Below are 16,227 nucleotides of genomic sequence, written 5' to 3'. Positions count from 1 at the left end.
AGATAACGGTCTTGATGCACGCTCAATTCCAAAAAGTTGATTGTGTTAATCTGGACATAGCATTTTCAGTGGGACTCAGATAGCTGCATTCCTATTTCATCCTCCCTACAACAACAGACACTTTGGAGATGGAGATCATTGCTTTTGTGACACGTTAGGTATTCTGTAGCACTGACACAACCATTTGTGATTTTTGAGGAGGTAATTTGGATCAGATTTGACTCCTGCATGTGGCTCTGTCCCCACACGGTTTAAATGAAGAATATGATATGAGCTGTCTCACTGTCTGCAGTGCAATTTGTGCTTGAAAACAGAGTTTTCTAATTCTATCAGGCTGATCTGTATTTTATAAAACATCCAACTTGGATTTTTTTTTTATTATTTAATGATTGATACAAAGGGGTGAACTTGAGCAGCTGCACAGCACTTACACACACTTACACCATCAAATATAGGGAGGTGTTTGGTAGTTTTTATAAGCTTTGTTGTTTCCTGTCAATATTTGTTTCCCCCAGCGGTGTGCTTCATATGTTGATTATAGGCTAAAATTCCCCCCAATAACTTTAATAAATACAATATTTATGCAAGATGTTGTCTGTAATCACAAGACTGATGTGGTGAAAGTCTCAAAATGGGATACTGACGTGGCGAAAGCCTGCAGATTATAAAGCAGGGCCTCAGCAGCCTGAACTAGTTGGCACTCATAAGGTTTGTAACTTTCCAGGCTCCTGTTGTTGCAGGACCTCCGTCTATCCTCAGTCCACCTCATAACACCACGGTGTGAACAAGGGAACCAGTAAGTATGAAAACTGCTACTCAAGAAAGCAACTTTAAACAGATCAAGCCGTAAAACACCAACAAGTCATTCATACACCTTGTTCCTGTTCCATTATTTTTATGTTTAATTTGATTTCTTATTTTTGATAGATTTTTTTAACAATTAAAATAGGCCTATAATGACAGTTTTTACCTCTATACTACTTTTGTTGAATGCTAATGGAGTAGCTTTCCATGTTTCAACGTTGAAAACGATCCTTATTTATCATATACCGAGGCCTGGTGCGGTTCCTCGGTTCATCCACTGAACACTGAAAGACGTAATGTTGGTTCCTGTTACTTTAAGCTAACTTTCTCCCGATTGGCTGCCCCTCGCAAAGAGAAAGTTTGAATGGCAGGTGGTGGAGCATTTGCCTCACATGGGTCATTTGTGCACATAGTGACCTGTTTATCTGAAACGTGCTGTATAAACACTCACCAATCAGTTTGCTTATCACCTAAACCTTTTACACTCAACAATCACAGTATCGACCACTCTTTAACATAATCAGCCAATCACATGGCAACAACTCAATGTATTTGGTCATGAACACATCTGTCAAACCAACCTGCTGACGCTCAAACTAGTCATCAGAAAGAGGAGTTGTGATTTAAGTGACTTGATTTTTGATTGTTGGTGCCAGACAGGCTGGTTTGAGTATTTTTGAGTATTTAAAAAATGGATCTACTGAGATTTCCCCACACAACCATCTCTACTGTTTACAGAGAGCATATCCAGCGTTGATGCCAAAGGTCAGAGTAGACTAGTATCTGCTCAAAGCAGTGTGGCCAAAGGAAATAACCACTCATTTAAATCAAGATATGCAGAAGAGCATCTGTGAATGCACAACATGTCTAAACTTGAAGCAGATGGGCTACAGCAGCAGAAGACCACACTGGGTGCCACTCCTTCCAGCTAGAATAGGAAACAAACTACAATTCACCAAATCACACAGCAAAAGACTAGAAAAACATGGATGTGGTCTGATGAGTCTCGATTTCTGCTGCCACATTTGGGTGGTAGGGTCATAATGTAGTGTAAGCAACATGAAACCATGGAGCCATCCTGCCTTATATCAATGGTTCAGGCTGCAGGTACCGGCCTAATGGTGTGGGGGCTATTTTCTTGGCACACTTTAGGCCCCTAGTACCACCTGAACACTGCTTAAATGTCACAGCCTACCTGAGTGTTCTTGCTGAGCATGTCCATCCCTTTATGATCAGTGTACCATCTTCTGATGGCTGCTTCCAGCAGGATAACACACCATGCCACAAAGCCATCTGTGAGGAAAGTTTCCAGCACCTTGATTAATCTATGCCACGAAGAATTAAAAAGAGCTTTGAAGACAAAAGGGGTCCAAACTCAGGTCTAGCACCTAATAAAGTGGCAGATGAGTGTTTATTACATGGGATAAGCATAATCGGTTCACTTTAAGCATTTCCCGTTTAGTTTTAGTTGCTAATCGTTTATAAATATGAACGTTTTCAGGCGTCTTAAAAAAAAATAATAAATTACAATCTTAGTGACACCCCCTAACTCTGAGATTTGCATTTGGTCTTATTCACATTGTAAACCAACCTGGAAAATATTAGAAAAAAAAAACAAAAAAAAAAACACACACAAAACACATCAGCAGGCATTTCTGGACCCTGCTAAAGCAGGGTTGCATGTTGTTGCCATTTTATTGACTCTGGGCTACTTAACAACCCCTTTGGATAAAAGGATAGGTCACACACACATAAAAAGCAACACCCAGCAGACACAACTAGTTTGTTTTTAATTTTCAAATTTATTCATTCTTCAAATTCTATCTCATGGTTTAGTGTGTTGGCAGAATTCTACATTGGTTTGGTGGATACAGTAAGTCAGGAGTGATAACAAGAGTGTATCTGTGAATCAACAGACTTGGTTTGAATAAAGCTTATACACAGAGAGGGAACACCTCCAGGCAGGCTAACAGAGGTCTTCCTCTTCCCAGACACGTCTTATATTGCTATTCTAACAAAGGCACATGGACAAGTTTGGGTTAACAAACACCAAAAAGCTTCTTCTCCCCCAAACGTTTCACATCGTCAAACCTTGCTTGGCTTGAGTCGCTCATTTAAAACACAACAAAAATGGACATTTACATCTCCAACAACATTTAGTACGACACCATAATGTCATATTAATCATATAACACAAAATCACTAGAAATCAACAGGGCCTTTGGCTAATGCACACAGCAGCAGCAGCAGCACTCAGAGACAAAGTTCTGACATCAAGTGGAAACATTTTGGAGCTCCTCTCAAAAGTTTTCCAGAGCAAAACCTCCCCATCTTTGGTCTCAGCTGTAGGCTTCAGGGAGAATCAGGGGTCAGAGGTCAGAGTCAGGGCTAAACAGAAATGTCTGAACTGAACTACAGGATGTGTTACACCTGAACAACTTCTGCTGTGACAGTTGGCGTCAGATGGCATTTTCTTGGCCTTTCAGATGGTGTCCTGCTCTGAGAAGTCTACTTTTGTTGTCACATATGAGTAAATGAACATCATGAGGCTACAGTGGGGAAACTGTTAGCTTGATTATAATTGCAAAGAAAAGAGTTAGCCTTCCAATAGGCTATATTGGAGATATAAAGCTCAGAGTTACATTCTGTCTTCATTAACGATTACAAAACCAAAATGTGTAGGAGGACTTTTAACAAACAACAACCAAACCTACTTGTGGATGCAGATTTCCTGGAAATTTCCCATAAATGAAACTAAACTCTTTCCCACAAACCGGGCCATTATTCTCTCCTAAATCAAGCTAGCTGCTTGCTGGATGTAGCTTCATATTTACAATTAAGACATGAGACTTAATTTCCAATCTTTTCATTGATTAATAGCATCTTTTGGCCTTTTAACATAGCCCAATATTAAAGTACAATTACTGCGGAACCAAATACAGCTTTAAAATTTAGTCTCACAGGGCTAAAGTTATTCTTTTTTTTTTAAAGCCAAAATGCTGTTAGCTGTCAGACTGGTGAAAGGCCTGATTAGTTATAGTAACACCTGGTTAGTTGAGTGTAACAGGCAGTGAGGAGGGTGGAGCTGGAGGGCAGACATAGCGATGGAGGGACTCTGTGGTTGTGAACAATTGGCGTGTGCTGTACATGCTGCTGCTGCTGGTGTTAATCCAACATTCACTGAGAGGATGGCAGGTTTCCATCTGCACTTAACTCGACTCGTTGGAGCGTCATGGTTCTCACACGGCGGTGAAGAGCTATAAAACTGTTGTAAATAAAGTCAGAGAGAAAGGCACAAGCACCTAGCATCAAGGCAAACCACTGCTGCGCCCTCGCTTCTCTCTCCCCGTCTTTCTCGTGCCTTTACCACAAACCCATCTCACTTACTTTGTTCTTTTCTTGCAGCATTTACAGCACATGCTGCAGCGATTCTCTCACAATTACCTCTCTTCTTACTCAAACACTGTACAAATAAAGATTTTTGAAGAGTATTCAGTAGTAAATTGAACTCTTTAAGGTATTTTCAGCCACGTCTGAAACTAAAAAGCTTTTTTTTGGCCTCAAATCTTTACTGAATGTTTGAAAAGTTCCTGTTCCTCCTCGTCAAACCTCCCAGCAGCTGTCCTACATGCTGTCAGACCTTGTTCTTAACACTCCGCAACAAGATACAGCTTTAATAACTGGCCCAGTTAACGAAGCCGTGTCAGGCAGACAAAGGAGCAAAATAAAAATTAAAAAGTAAACAGGAAAAAAAAGAAAAAGAGGCAACAGCTGACCCTGACTTTGATCCACAACAGCACCCTTCGTCTCACTGTCTTCTATTCTAACGCTTTCCTTATTGTTTTCTTGGTCATGTTCCCATATAAAGCACAATAAACACAGCTGGTGCAAGAAAATTGCACCAAATATATTTGTTATCCCTTGGCCTCATATATAAAATCAGAATATTTAAACAGCATTAATCCCAAAAATATTATCTATAAACATAAATATATCAATTAGTTTAGCTGGATTTTTATAGTTTTTTGTTTAAATCGGAAACGCATGCCACCCATCTAGTGACAGTTTGCATCTGATTGGCTTAAGCAGAGTGGAGTCTGCAGTCATGTGATTGGTGGATGGCAGAGGTCAGGAGGACATGGGTCCTGGTGTGTGTGTGGTCAGAGTGGCCATCATCTGGAGTTCAGCCTGGGAGCCGTCTGAAAGGAAGCCAGAGGAGAAACGTTTCACCTTAACTCAGAGACTCTTATCAAGTGCTGCTTTACACCCAAATCCTTATTCACAGCAGTTGAACAGTATACAACAACTGTCAGGATCAGTAAATCGATTCAAATCAGTGAGCAAAACTGTTCTGCAGTAACTAGCAACATTTCTTTTTTTTTTTCTTCTTAGAGAAACGAAAACAATGGAACTGAATAAGCTAAGAGGCTCAGAGAGGTTTTTCTATTCTTGCATCTATATGACATCACTGAGAGCAGATATACCTATGTGGCGGGGCGTGGTCTGCGGTGCCACTGCAGGGGAGGTGGACACACCTAAGCAGCAGCCGCAATCATGCCTCGCCAGCTTTAAAGTCTGTACTGGGTCCTGTCAGTGTTATTGTTGTTGTTGGTATGTTGAGCTGTAGCTGTGGTTTATACAGCAACCGTGTGTGTTATAGTAATAAAGAATGCTGAAAAGCATTGAGGTGTGGACCAGTCTGTCATGTGTTTACTACAACCAATATGGTCATCTCACGCACACTGATCTGGCTTTGAACACAGATGCTCCACCCAATGCTGGGCATGTGGTTGGGGAACCAATTAAAAGAAAGTTGGTTTAAATGGTTATTTAGAACTGTGAATGATGTGTAGATACACCCTTTAAAGCTGCAACAGCACTCATCAATGCAGACTGAAAAATGAGTATACAACAAGTGCATTATAAAAAGTAAGGTAACTAGCAAAAGACAAAAAAACATCTGTAAACACATTGCTGACAAAAACATAGAACTGATAATGATGCAGAAGATGATAAAGCACACTCACCACAGACAAGTGTCCGTTCTTAGCTTTGGCCACCAGCAGTTCTGATCCAGGTGTGAAGTCTATTATCCCCTCCTTCCCCTGACCCATTGTAAACTTTATACTGGGGAAGCAATAGAGGGGCAGTGAGACTGATGAAGGCACTCATGAAGTACTCCAGAATGATTAACGTGAAAGGAGCCTGAGACTGCCAATGCAGACTGTGCACAGCTTTGTGGGGAACAGTGTGTGTGTTTCTGCCTCTCACCTGCCCTGGTTGATGTTGATGCTGTTGATTTTGTCAGCGCAGATGGCGAGCTTGGTCAGGGTCTCGATCACATGGTCGCTCTGCAGAACCACATCTCCCTGCGAGGAAACACAGGCAGACGCAAATGAGTTTTCTTTGTGGGACTTTTTTTTCTTCTTTTAAACAGCAGCAAAGCAGTTAGGTGTCCTCATCTTCACCTTTTGTTTGTTGTCCTCACTGGGCACGTGCAGAACAAACACGCCGTCGCTGAGAGAGCTGACTGAGATGCCTGTAAACACAGCAAGACAATTAGTGGCTGTTTTCTTTTCAAAGTGTCAATCGCTGTTCCAAATCATGTGACAAACACCCGCTAAAAGCCAAGACAAAACGAGAAGCGACGGTCTATTTTTGACCTCTGACCTTTCAGAGTGCCGTAGTCAATGCGCTGCTTGAGCTTGCCCTCCTCTGCAATAACGGCACTGTTGGCAGTGAGCAGCAGCTGCCGGTGGCGGGGCTTGTAGCCCCTCCTGTCGTACTTGGTGACCGGCACTGCATACTGGGGACAAAAGCACAGGAAGATCAGTAGGTGCTGATGCTGAGCTTGTAGTTAAAACTGCCTAAAGCTTCACTAACCTTCATCTTCTCACTGCCCAGAGCTTGCACCACTTTGGGGTTAATGTTCTCACCATCTGAATAAGAGCAGACACGTTCATTGATCTGAAAGCATTTCTAGCTTGTTGGCTGCAGAGTGAGCAATGGCTTACCGAGTCTGGTGCTGACAAACAGCTTGGGCACACTCTGTGGGTAGTTGTCCTTTTTGTCTTTAAAGATCTCGCTTGCAATCATCTTCTGCTCCATCTATTCAAAGGCAAGATTGATGTGAATGAAGCAAGCAGCAAACCAGAAAACTTACAGTGTGATAGAGAGCGCGGGGCAGTCATCACCTGATGTTTCCACTCAGGATTGATCTTCTTGCAGTAACTCCACACCATGTTCTGCATGCACATCTTACGCAAATGCTCAGACGCCTACAGACACACAGCAGTTTCACATTACTTGACTACTGGCTTCAGTTTTCACTTATTTTCTATATGAGAAGGTCTTACCGGACAGAACATTTACATGCACATTTTTTAGTCAAATCTGAACTCTGACCTCAGTGAGAGCAGCTGGAGGAGTGGGCCAGCTCTTGTCCAGGACATTTTTGGGCAGGTTTTTGCGGAGGTTCATGAGGAAGGAGTAGCGCACATAATCCAGGAAATACTCGTTCTCTGGACAGCGCTCCTTGTGGCGGTAGATGAAGCCTTTGATGAACCTGATGGAGAGACAAGAAAGGAGCTGGAATCAGCAAAGACCAGTGAGATAAAGTTTCTTCACACTAATCCTAAAGGAAACATTAGAATGAAACAGCACCCTTATATTTTTAAAAAAGAAAGAAGGGCGTGTCTTCTTGAACTCATTGGAACTTTCATAGCTTTCAGAATGTAATGATTTGTTTTTTCCAATTCATTTATTTCATTGTCTCCCTGACAATTATTCTGCATTTTGTTTCACTTTACTTAAGTGATTATTATTAGGACTGATCCTCAGAGCAAGTCTGTTGAGTAAAACACGAAATCTGACTGCTATTAATTAAGGCAAATGAGGTAAGGTAATAAGGTTGTAATTAAATATGTTTAAATGAAACCAAACAGAGCTTCCCATACTTTACATTTCACAGTCACGTGTAGCACAATCCTTTGGGAACACTAAAGTGTCAAAAAGCTGCAGTTCCTCTAATCTCCACTTGAGGCTGCTCCAAACGTCCACAGCCTCTGACACAAAAACTTGGTCTCTATGGATAAACGTTTTCATTAGAGTATGGCACCATCTGCTGGTTGGCTCCGGTATACTCTGTACCTGCGGATTGTATTTGCTGCCTGTCGTCTGTGCTGGGCCCTTCTTCTGGCCAGGATCCCCCTCCACCACGCTTGGACTGCAATAGCTGCCAGATACAGGAAAGTCATATAAATAAATGGATCAGGTTTACTGTAAATATGAGATACACATGCCAGCAATCGTGTATACTCTTTATATAAACCTCCCTACCTGAGTTTCTGAGTTTCTGGTATTTGCACTTCTGGCTATAGCCTTTCCACCCCGCCTGCAGCTTGGTGGCTGTGTGGGGACAGAGGGAACAAGCTCAAACCTGCAGCACATCGTCTGTCAGCAATATAACGGCATACATGCATCAGGTTGAGACTTGCCAACTCTTACCGAGACTGTGTTTCCTGGTCTCCAGTGCATCCTCTGTGGCAAACAAGGTCTTTGGGAAGCGGATGAAGATTTTGGATCTAAGTGGTTATGAAAGACATGGAATTACAGACATGATAAAGAAAGTCAAAATATGGGGCAGTGCTTCTTATACTACAGGATCTGTGACAGCTGCCAGATCTGACAGGTTAGTTTTGGCATCTTGATCAAACAGTGCGGCTGACCTGCCCATTTTGTACTCCTCAGGCTTGTATCCCAAGTGTTTGACCAGTGTGGAAACTCCATCTGACAGCTTCCCATCCCAGTTAGGCCACGTGCCTGGACACAGGGACTTATATCTAAACGTAAACAGGAAAAAAACAAAGTAATCATTTGAATTAAGTCAAAAACTAAAAGGTCTGTCTGTTTATAAGACAGCAAGTTAGCCAGCTATTTCTATAGTCTCTATTTGGAGGCTGGCCATTATTTGTTTGTCTCACCTCAGCCTGTTCATTATCAGAGACCCGCCTTTTAACAGATAAAGACATACTAAGACAGGTAAACAAATGTCTCAGGTGAGCACAAACCAGTCAGAGAAATAATGTGCAATATGTAAGCTTTGTTTGATTTATCTATAGTAAGACTGCCAAACGATCCCTTGTCCCAGCCTCTGACCTGTGAAGATTTAGTGCTTTTGTCTAACGTCACTGGAAGTATTTTTTTGGATTTGGTTTGTTTCTCAGAACAAACAAGGAATTTTCTGTTTCCCCTTTTGGCTTCAGGAAACTTTTTTTTTTTCACCCTTTATTCCAAATTTAAAGTTAGCAATGATAGCAGAAGGTGATTGTCTGATTTAAGACACTTTGGCATAAAAGGCCACTCACCTGGGAGAAGAATAATAGCTCTACACCAGCATGGGTTTACTGTCATTCATACTGAGTTTAAATACTGGGAATAGTCACTGTTGAGCAGCTTTTAACTTTTTTCTCGTTTTGCTGTCAATGACTTGGGGTATGAGGAGGAGGAATTTGACACTTTTGGTAGGTGTTAAAAGCTACTGTAGCGTACTGAGGTGTCTCCAAAAGTTGATACTGTTCATCTGGACGTAGCGTTTTCAGTGGGAGAAACGTTTCGTCACTCATCCAAGTGACTTCTTCAGTCTCAGCTGACTGCAGGTTTCCCCAATCTTAGTGAAGAAGTCACTTGGATGAGTGACGAAATGTTTCTACCACTGAAAACGCTATGTCCAGATGAACAGAATCAACTTTTGGAGATTTACTTACCTGGATGGTACATCAAGATGTACTGAGGTATCCAATGGAATGCTTTGAAATAAGTTTCAAAGTTTCAAAGCTCAATACTAAGTTGTTCCATAGTTATGAATGAATCTGAATAAATTTACTTAATAATTTTCAATGAATTACTAAAACTAATGTGTTTCTATGTGAGAATCTTTGTGACCGATAGCTGCGATGAGATCAGCAGATGTTGTGGAAACATGTTAGTGGTGGCAGATCACCTCTGCAGGAACACCTCGTAGCGACGTCTGTAGGCAAAGCCCGCCCTCCTCACCCTCAGATTCTCCATCAGTCCCAGATACTTGACCTGGTGACGGATCAATACTTCATCAAATCGACCTGTGACGGAGAGCAGAGGGAGAGCAGGCTCAGTGAGAAAAATGTGAAAGGCAGCAGAGCAAAATGAACCAGAGAAAACCAGTAAATGCTAAGCAGCAGGAGTGGGAGTGACACAGGACAAAGAAACAGTGTGAAATCAACAAAAGCCCAACTGTGGAGAGAAACAAAGGGCCGCTCCGATATACTGACGACCACACGGAGAGGTCCACTGCAGCTACTGATGGAGCAGAAAAAACAAAACAAACAAACAAACAAACAAACAAACAAAAACCCCAAATCCAACCTGTTTTGGTGAGAATTTGTGAAACATCAGAATGAATGTGAGGTTTGTGGGGAAATTATTATCTTGTTGAAGCTCCTTTTACAAAAAGTATTGCATAAAGCTGGCATTGACCCGCTGAAAAATACTAACACTCATAGCAATCTGAATCGAGCTGTAAATCCTAATGTTTACAAAAAACAACTTTGTTAGAGGAGTATTTTACTTTGAAAATCTGAATTTATATAGTGTGAAACATTAACAGAGGCAAATAAAGCACAGAATTTAAACTTACTACATGCACTTGAAACATTTTAATGCTGTTGAAATCTAACTTTACGAACTACACCTAAATGTAAGCTTTGCAATTGGAAAATAGTATTAGCACAGGTCTCCACCAAAACAACAGGCTTCTTTGTAAATGTCCAGTACAGTCACTCGTTTTGTTTGAACAGAGTAAAGAGAGTAGAAAGCTCACATCTGTCAACTGTTTTTACTACCATCACTTAGAGTGGTGATGGTGGCAGTGCAGCTGGTAGTAATAACAGCAAAAATACCATTATTTTGTTGTAGGGGGTAATAGAAAGCAATAATATGTGGGAGAGGGTCAGGTGTATGCAGGTACACACAAACGGACATAAATGCTCCCAATTTACTCAACATCTGACACCTATGTGTCACCTCACTGTCTTCCTCCCTTTCCTGGCCTCACACTTATACTCTTTGTTGTGCCCTGGATTTATTATTTAGGTTGTGTTTGTGAGGAAAGTATTGTTAATGTTCCGTAGTTAGATTTTGCATTGAAAAAAAAGCAAAGACTAAAAGGAAAAACTGATGATGGATATGAGACCATTATGAAATCGTGATCCACTAGCTGTCACCAAATGAGGCGAAGAATCGATTCAAACATCTAACAACAACATTTGAAAGAATGCTCTCTATCGTGTTCTGCACTACATTAACAGAAAAAGGACTTGAAATCATACCTGACTGCTTGGAGTCATTGGGCTTGATACAGCGCACGTACGATGGCTCCTTGGACATCAGGATCTCCATGAGTTTCGCCAGACTGGCTTTGAACTGGGTGGCTGCCTGGAGGGGCAGACACAGAGATATGATGGATGAGAGGTGGTTAGCAGGGGATAGAGAGATGAAGGCGAGAGGACGCTAGGTGGCAAATGGAGCAAAGACTTAAAAAGATAAAAAGTGATGAGGAGAAAAGCAAACTGAAGCCTGCAGACAGAGAGGATGAGCTAAGAAGAGCAACGTAAGCAGGGGGCGGCGATGTGACGGCTAGTCCAGCTGACACTGAACACTGGGCCCAGTGTGGAGGACTGGGACTCTTAACCCGCCAGCCTGTGACAGGTCCTGTGTGAGTGAGCGTGCATGGAAGACATACAAGTGTCAGGGAATTCCTCAGTGAGTGGGTAGCCACAGAGAATCCCCATCAGACTGCCCACTCAGCACTGGAGAGGGGAAACACATCACTGTTTGTTTTGCTGTGAGAAAGTATGCTGGGATGCAAACGAGGAAAAACACGGCAGACGTCAGGAAACCTCAGAATGCAAGCAGGGAGGCACAGATGGACACTGAGGTATCTCACCGTATCAGGACGCTTCTTGTCACTCAGCTCTTCCCTGTTAAAGCACTGCGTCAGGATCTTGTTCTCTGACATACACATGACCTGCAGACACACACACGCAGGGTACGTTTAACCTGAACGTCAACTCTGGGAAAGAAAATGGTTCACTTAAACTCCGTCTCACCTCTTTTAGGTTCCTGAACAGCAGGTCGTTGTTCTTGTCCAAAAATCCTGAGGAAAAGAGAAAGAGTCAGATGTGAAACTGCAGTACCTCACATTAACACTCATCACTGGCCCACTGCTCTGACTTTCTCTTCTTCAAATGAGAGAGAGAGAGAAAAAAAATCCAGATTCTCTGATTATTTCTTGGTCTACCTTCAAAGGGCACAACTCCCAAGCAAGCAAGCTAAAACAATAATAATATTACTAATAAAAAAATCTAACAAACAGTGGTACATTTTCAATTTAGTCAGACTGAAGACTTTTCTGATAATGAATTTTATTTTATACCACACTAAATAAAAATGTTATTTTCTATCTGATTTTCCAGCAGCTGTAACAAGTTAGCTAACAGAGCTAATGTTAGCCTGACAGGCGACTAGAAAATACTTTAGATGCTATTTAAGTTTTTAATGATTCCAGCTGTTTCAATTGAGGATCTTTCAAAGTGGTCTTAAAGCAGATCTATGTGACATTTCCTCATTTCCTTTCATATATGACCTTGTTACAATGTAATGTAATGCAAATGCTCATTTTAACCACGGCAAACAGCTCAAGATCAGTGTAGGTACAAGTAGTCACAGAAACTTAGGGTTCAGGCTGATGCTTCTTTCTACTCTTGGCTGAGCGTTACATCATTCAAAGTGGATATCTCTAATATGGTCAGGCCCCAGCCAACTGCTAATCAAATACTTTGTTAGTGAGGGGCATCCAGTCACAAGAACATTGTCTTGTTTCAGTCAGACATTAAACTAAAAGGCTGCATGAAGTCCTGGGATAAGCAAATACGTAAGGATAATTTTGGACTGTGAATTATGCAAAGCTACTGAATTAGAGTTTAAAAACATGAACAGAATAGGTTACCTTTAACAGCTTGCTTAATAGCAAATAAGGCCGATATATTTAGAGTTGTATCCAAATGTACTTACTACTACTACTAAAGGTTAATTTGACAGATAACCTAACTACTGACTGTATGCTTTCTCTGTTAAGGTGAGTCTTCCAAATTGGTGAACTAACCTTTTTCAAGCAAGGTTCATAAGAAGTAAGAAGGATTTTCATAAGAAGTAATTTCACACAGTGTAGTAGTGGCTAACTAGCTTGCTGCTTCTGAAATGTTGATTCAGGGCAACGTTAAGAATAAGGGTTCAAAATTGCTATTTGTTATGTTCGAATGTCAAGAAGACGGTCAGAAACTGGGTTATTTATATTCCTTTAAAAAAAAAACAAAAAAAACATCACATCACTGCTAATGGCTACAAACAAACTGTGCAAGAACAGGCCTGATGTATGTGATTTTTTTATGTGAAGTATTAGAGCTTCTGTTACTCTGCTCAGAGTTTTTACCCTTTACTGGGAGTATTATCAAACAGTACTGGTATTTAGTACTGGAAAGGAGTCTGACATGCCTAACTGCTTTGCCAAATTCACCACAACAACAAACATGCAACAGCATGAGGTCACGCTGTCCTTGGCTGTTTTTTTTCCACAAAAAAGAAGCACTACTTTGATGTTGACACTGTTCACAGCAGTACACTCTCACACCAACACAACCACAGATATATATAAATACACACACACACACACACACACACACACACACACACACACACACACACACACACACACCGTTGACATTGTAGTTGACCTCCCCAGCGTAATGCAGCAGTCTGAATTCGTCACGGCCCATTACCTTCCGGGTCTTTGCATCTGCCAGTTTGTGACTGCAGGGAAGAACACAAACAAACAATGTGGATTTACCAGGAAATAAATTGGATACATTTAATAGTTCAAAGTCTGAGAAGCTGAACTTTATGTGAGATCACAATGTACAAGCTGTGGATGAGAAGAGAGAATATCAAACTAACGTGACAAAGTGTGGGTGTCCGCCCACGGTGTCCTCCAGCTTCTCTAGGAAGGTCAAGTCACTGGCATCTCCGGGCCTCAGACACTCCTCATCCTGTGACACATGAACAGAGAGGTCAAATATTATGACTACAAAACTCTCAGAGTTTAGCTGTCACACTTACCTGTTGTGTCCTGTGTATTAAAGGTCAGGCACAAAAGGTCTTGTTAACTTGTCTAACAAAAGGTGCAATTTTCACCGAGGTAACCAGGAACATCTCCCTTTCACATTTTAAAATCATAACTTTCCTCTTAATCTTAGGGTATCTGTTTGATTTTCTCCCTAAAATGTCTCTAAACACAAAAAATAAGTTTGATTCATTCATACAGTAACATATTTACATGTAGATGATACATGGTGAGCTTGTTTAGAGCAGCCACTGAACAGCCAACACTTATTGGACCCACAGTGCGCAGTGGTTAGCAGCACTCGCCTTGCAGGAAGAGCTTTGTGGTTTGAATCTGCTTCTTGTCTGAGGAGCTTGTAGACTGAAGTGTTCTGTCACTTTTCAACCAAATTCACCACATCTTTGTTTGTTTGTTTTTTTCGATTTTACATTTTTAGTTTTTGCTTCGACTGTCACTCTCAGGCCTACGCACTAAATAAGCAGCTGGAGACAAAAGTCTATGTGCTTGTCTATGCATGGATTATTTCTGTTTGTCTGATATGTTCCACTAAACATCCTATTCTTTTTAATATGCTTACCCATACATTCCTTAAATATTTCTGCTTCTAGGCCACATAAGCAATAAGTGAGAGACACTAGCATATCTCCTCACCAGAATGGAGATGATGCCTTTAAACTTCTCCTCCACCAGGTCACAGATGATCTTGTTGTTGAAGTACTGCACTGGCTCCCACTGGAAATGCACAAAAGTTATGGTTAGAGATCATTAAGAGGAAAAAAAATGAATTGATTGTTGAGCAGCTCAATGATCTGCTGCACAGATAGGAAAAAGAAAACATTAATAGATTTTTTTCTCATTAAAATCTGAGCTGCCACCAGAAATTAATAAGACCAAGACACAAAACAACTTGAATGCACAAGAATCAAAATCACAGTGCACAGGGCTGAGTGTGGTGGTTGCAGGTCCTGTTAGCTCTTAGCACAGTCAAACTATTTCCACTGAGATGGCAGAGAGAAAGGGGGGGGGGGAGAGAGAGAGAGGGTGAGGGCAGCCTACAGCTCTGATATCAGATGAGAATGGACTCTTTGAGAAGAGAATCCAAGCTTCTCCCACAACCCGTTTGTTCTCTGACCACATAGATATTTACATTAGAATGAAAACAAGATGCTCTTGTTCTGAAGGGCCAAACAAAATCAAATTCAATGAATATAAATGAGGAGAATAAGAGTAAGTGAGGAGAACAGTCAGCATCTTGAAACATCTTTCAGTGCAGACCTTTTTTGACATGTAATCTTCTTAAGAGGTTGAAATTTTTAATCTGTAAATAAAAGGCCCCCACCTCCCTCAACTCAACCAATAAGAGGGCTTCGTTTCTAATGGGTCTGCAACTTCTAAAAATATGTGCACTTTCTCTAAATTACTTTGAGTTTAGACTCTGAGGGGAAAAAAGCAGAACAGTGAATTCAATTATCGGCTTTACTTTGGAAAACTACAGACACAATTGCATTAGGAGCTCTTTGCAGAGCCTGAACTCTCACTGACCCACTGATGAAAACAAACTGTGGAAAAAGTAAATAAGAAATCCTTAAAGGATGAGCAAAGCGGTGCACAGAGCAGGGAAACCCCTGCACAAAACTTTTAAAAAAGGACAGAAAAAAATTGTACATGTACATTTGCTGTAGCTGAAGAAGCAAAGAGCAGGTTTTCTACAGATGGAAAAGGTCTACGGCCATCACTGTTTAAGCTTTCTGAAACCAGACCTGAGGAACACATGGTACTTTTAATGGGAAACTACAGATAAGAAAAGATAAGATAAGATAAGATAAGACAAGACAATAGCACAGCACTGACAGAAGTTACACATATGGCAACAGGTCGATCACAGCACAACTTTATTTGTTTACACAAACAAAGTGTAAACAACTTTATTTTGTTTACACAAATAAAGTTGGGGTGTATGGGCACTGAGAGAGAGAGGAGTGTCTGACCGTGATGCCTTCGGCCTCGTACTCGTCCTGCTCCGACTTCAGGGTGAGCTCGATGAAGAGCTGCTGCAGCTTCTCGTTACAATAGTTGATGCAGAACTGCTCAAAGCTGACACACGCAACAAACGAGACAGATAAGACAAAGCAAGGAGACCTGTTGATTCTGGTTTATTATGTCACACTGTTCACAGAGTAGATGATAATGGAGGTGGAACACATCCAAAT

General features: G+C 41.2%; 1 protein-coding gene across 6 annotated transcripts in view; it reads right to left on the bottom strand.

Annotated features, from left to right (window-relative positions):
* Positions 1-2,586: 2,586 nt before the first annotated feature.
* The window catches only part of LOC100709105 (unconventional myosin-Ic), a 69,150-nt gene continuing 55,509 nt past the window's right edge, over positions 2,587-16,227 (bottom strand). For all 6 annotated transcript variants that reach the window (XM_005461021.4, XM_013264774.3, XM_005461025.4 and 3 more), the window contains 21 exons: positions 16,006-16,111; positions 14,669-14,749; positions 13,852-13,943; positions 13,613-13,707; positions 11,949-11,995; positions 11,786-11,866; positions 11,169-11,274; positions 9,806-9,923; positions 8,532-8,645; positions 8,311-8,387; positions 8,143-8,211; positions 7,954-8,038; positions 7,210-7,369; positions 6,999-7,082; positions 6,819-6,912; positions 6,688-6,743; positions 6,475-6,610; positions 6,273-6,343; positions 6,076-6,173; positions 5,832-5,931; positions 2,587-5,003 (listed from right to left, as the gene is read on the bottom strand). In XM_005461021.4, coding sequence (XP_005461078.1) covers positions 4,977-5,003; positions 5,832-5,931; positions 6,076-6,173; positions 6,273-6,343; positions 6,475-6,610; positions 6,688-6,743; positions 6,819-6,912; positions 6,999-7,082; positions 7,210-7,369; positions 7,954-8,038; positions 8,143-8,211; positions 8,311-8,387; positions 8,532-8,645; positions 9,806-9,923; positions 11,169-11,274; positions 11,786-11,866; positions 11,949-11,995; positions 13,613-13,707; positions 13,852-13,943; positions 14,669-14,749; positions 16,006-16,111 — 1,897 coding nt within the window. In that variant the 3' untranslated portion in view covers positions 2,587-4,976. The remainder of the gene's footprint in view (positions 5,004-5,831; positions 5,932-6,075; positions 6,174-6,272; positions 6,344-6,474; positions 6,611-6,687; positions 6,744-6,818; positions 6,913-6,998; positions 7,083-7,209; positions 7,370-7,953; positions 8,039-8,142; positions 8,212-8,310; positions 8,388-8,531; positions 8,646-9,805; positions 9,924-11,168; positions 11,275-11,785; positions 11,867-11,948; positions 11,996-13,612; positions 13,708-13,851; positions 13,944-14,668; positions 14,750-16,005; positions 16,112-16,227) is intronic.

This window comes from Oreochromis niloticus, linkage group LG14, assembly GCF_001858045.2.
Source record: "Oreochromis niloticus isolate F11D_XX linkage group LG14, O_niloticus_UMD_NMBU, whole genome shotgun sequence".
NCBI lineage: Eukaryota > Metazoa > Chordata > Actinopteri > Cichliformes > Cichlidae > Oreochromis > Oreochromis niloticus.
The sequence above is the reverse complement of the archived record's forward strand: the minus strand, read 5'-3'. Positions and strand labels throughout refer to the sequence as shown.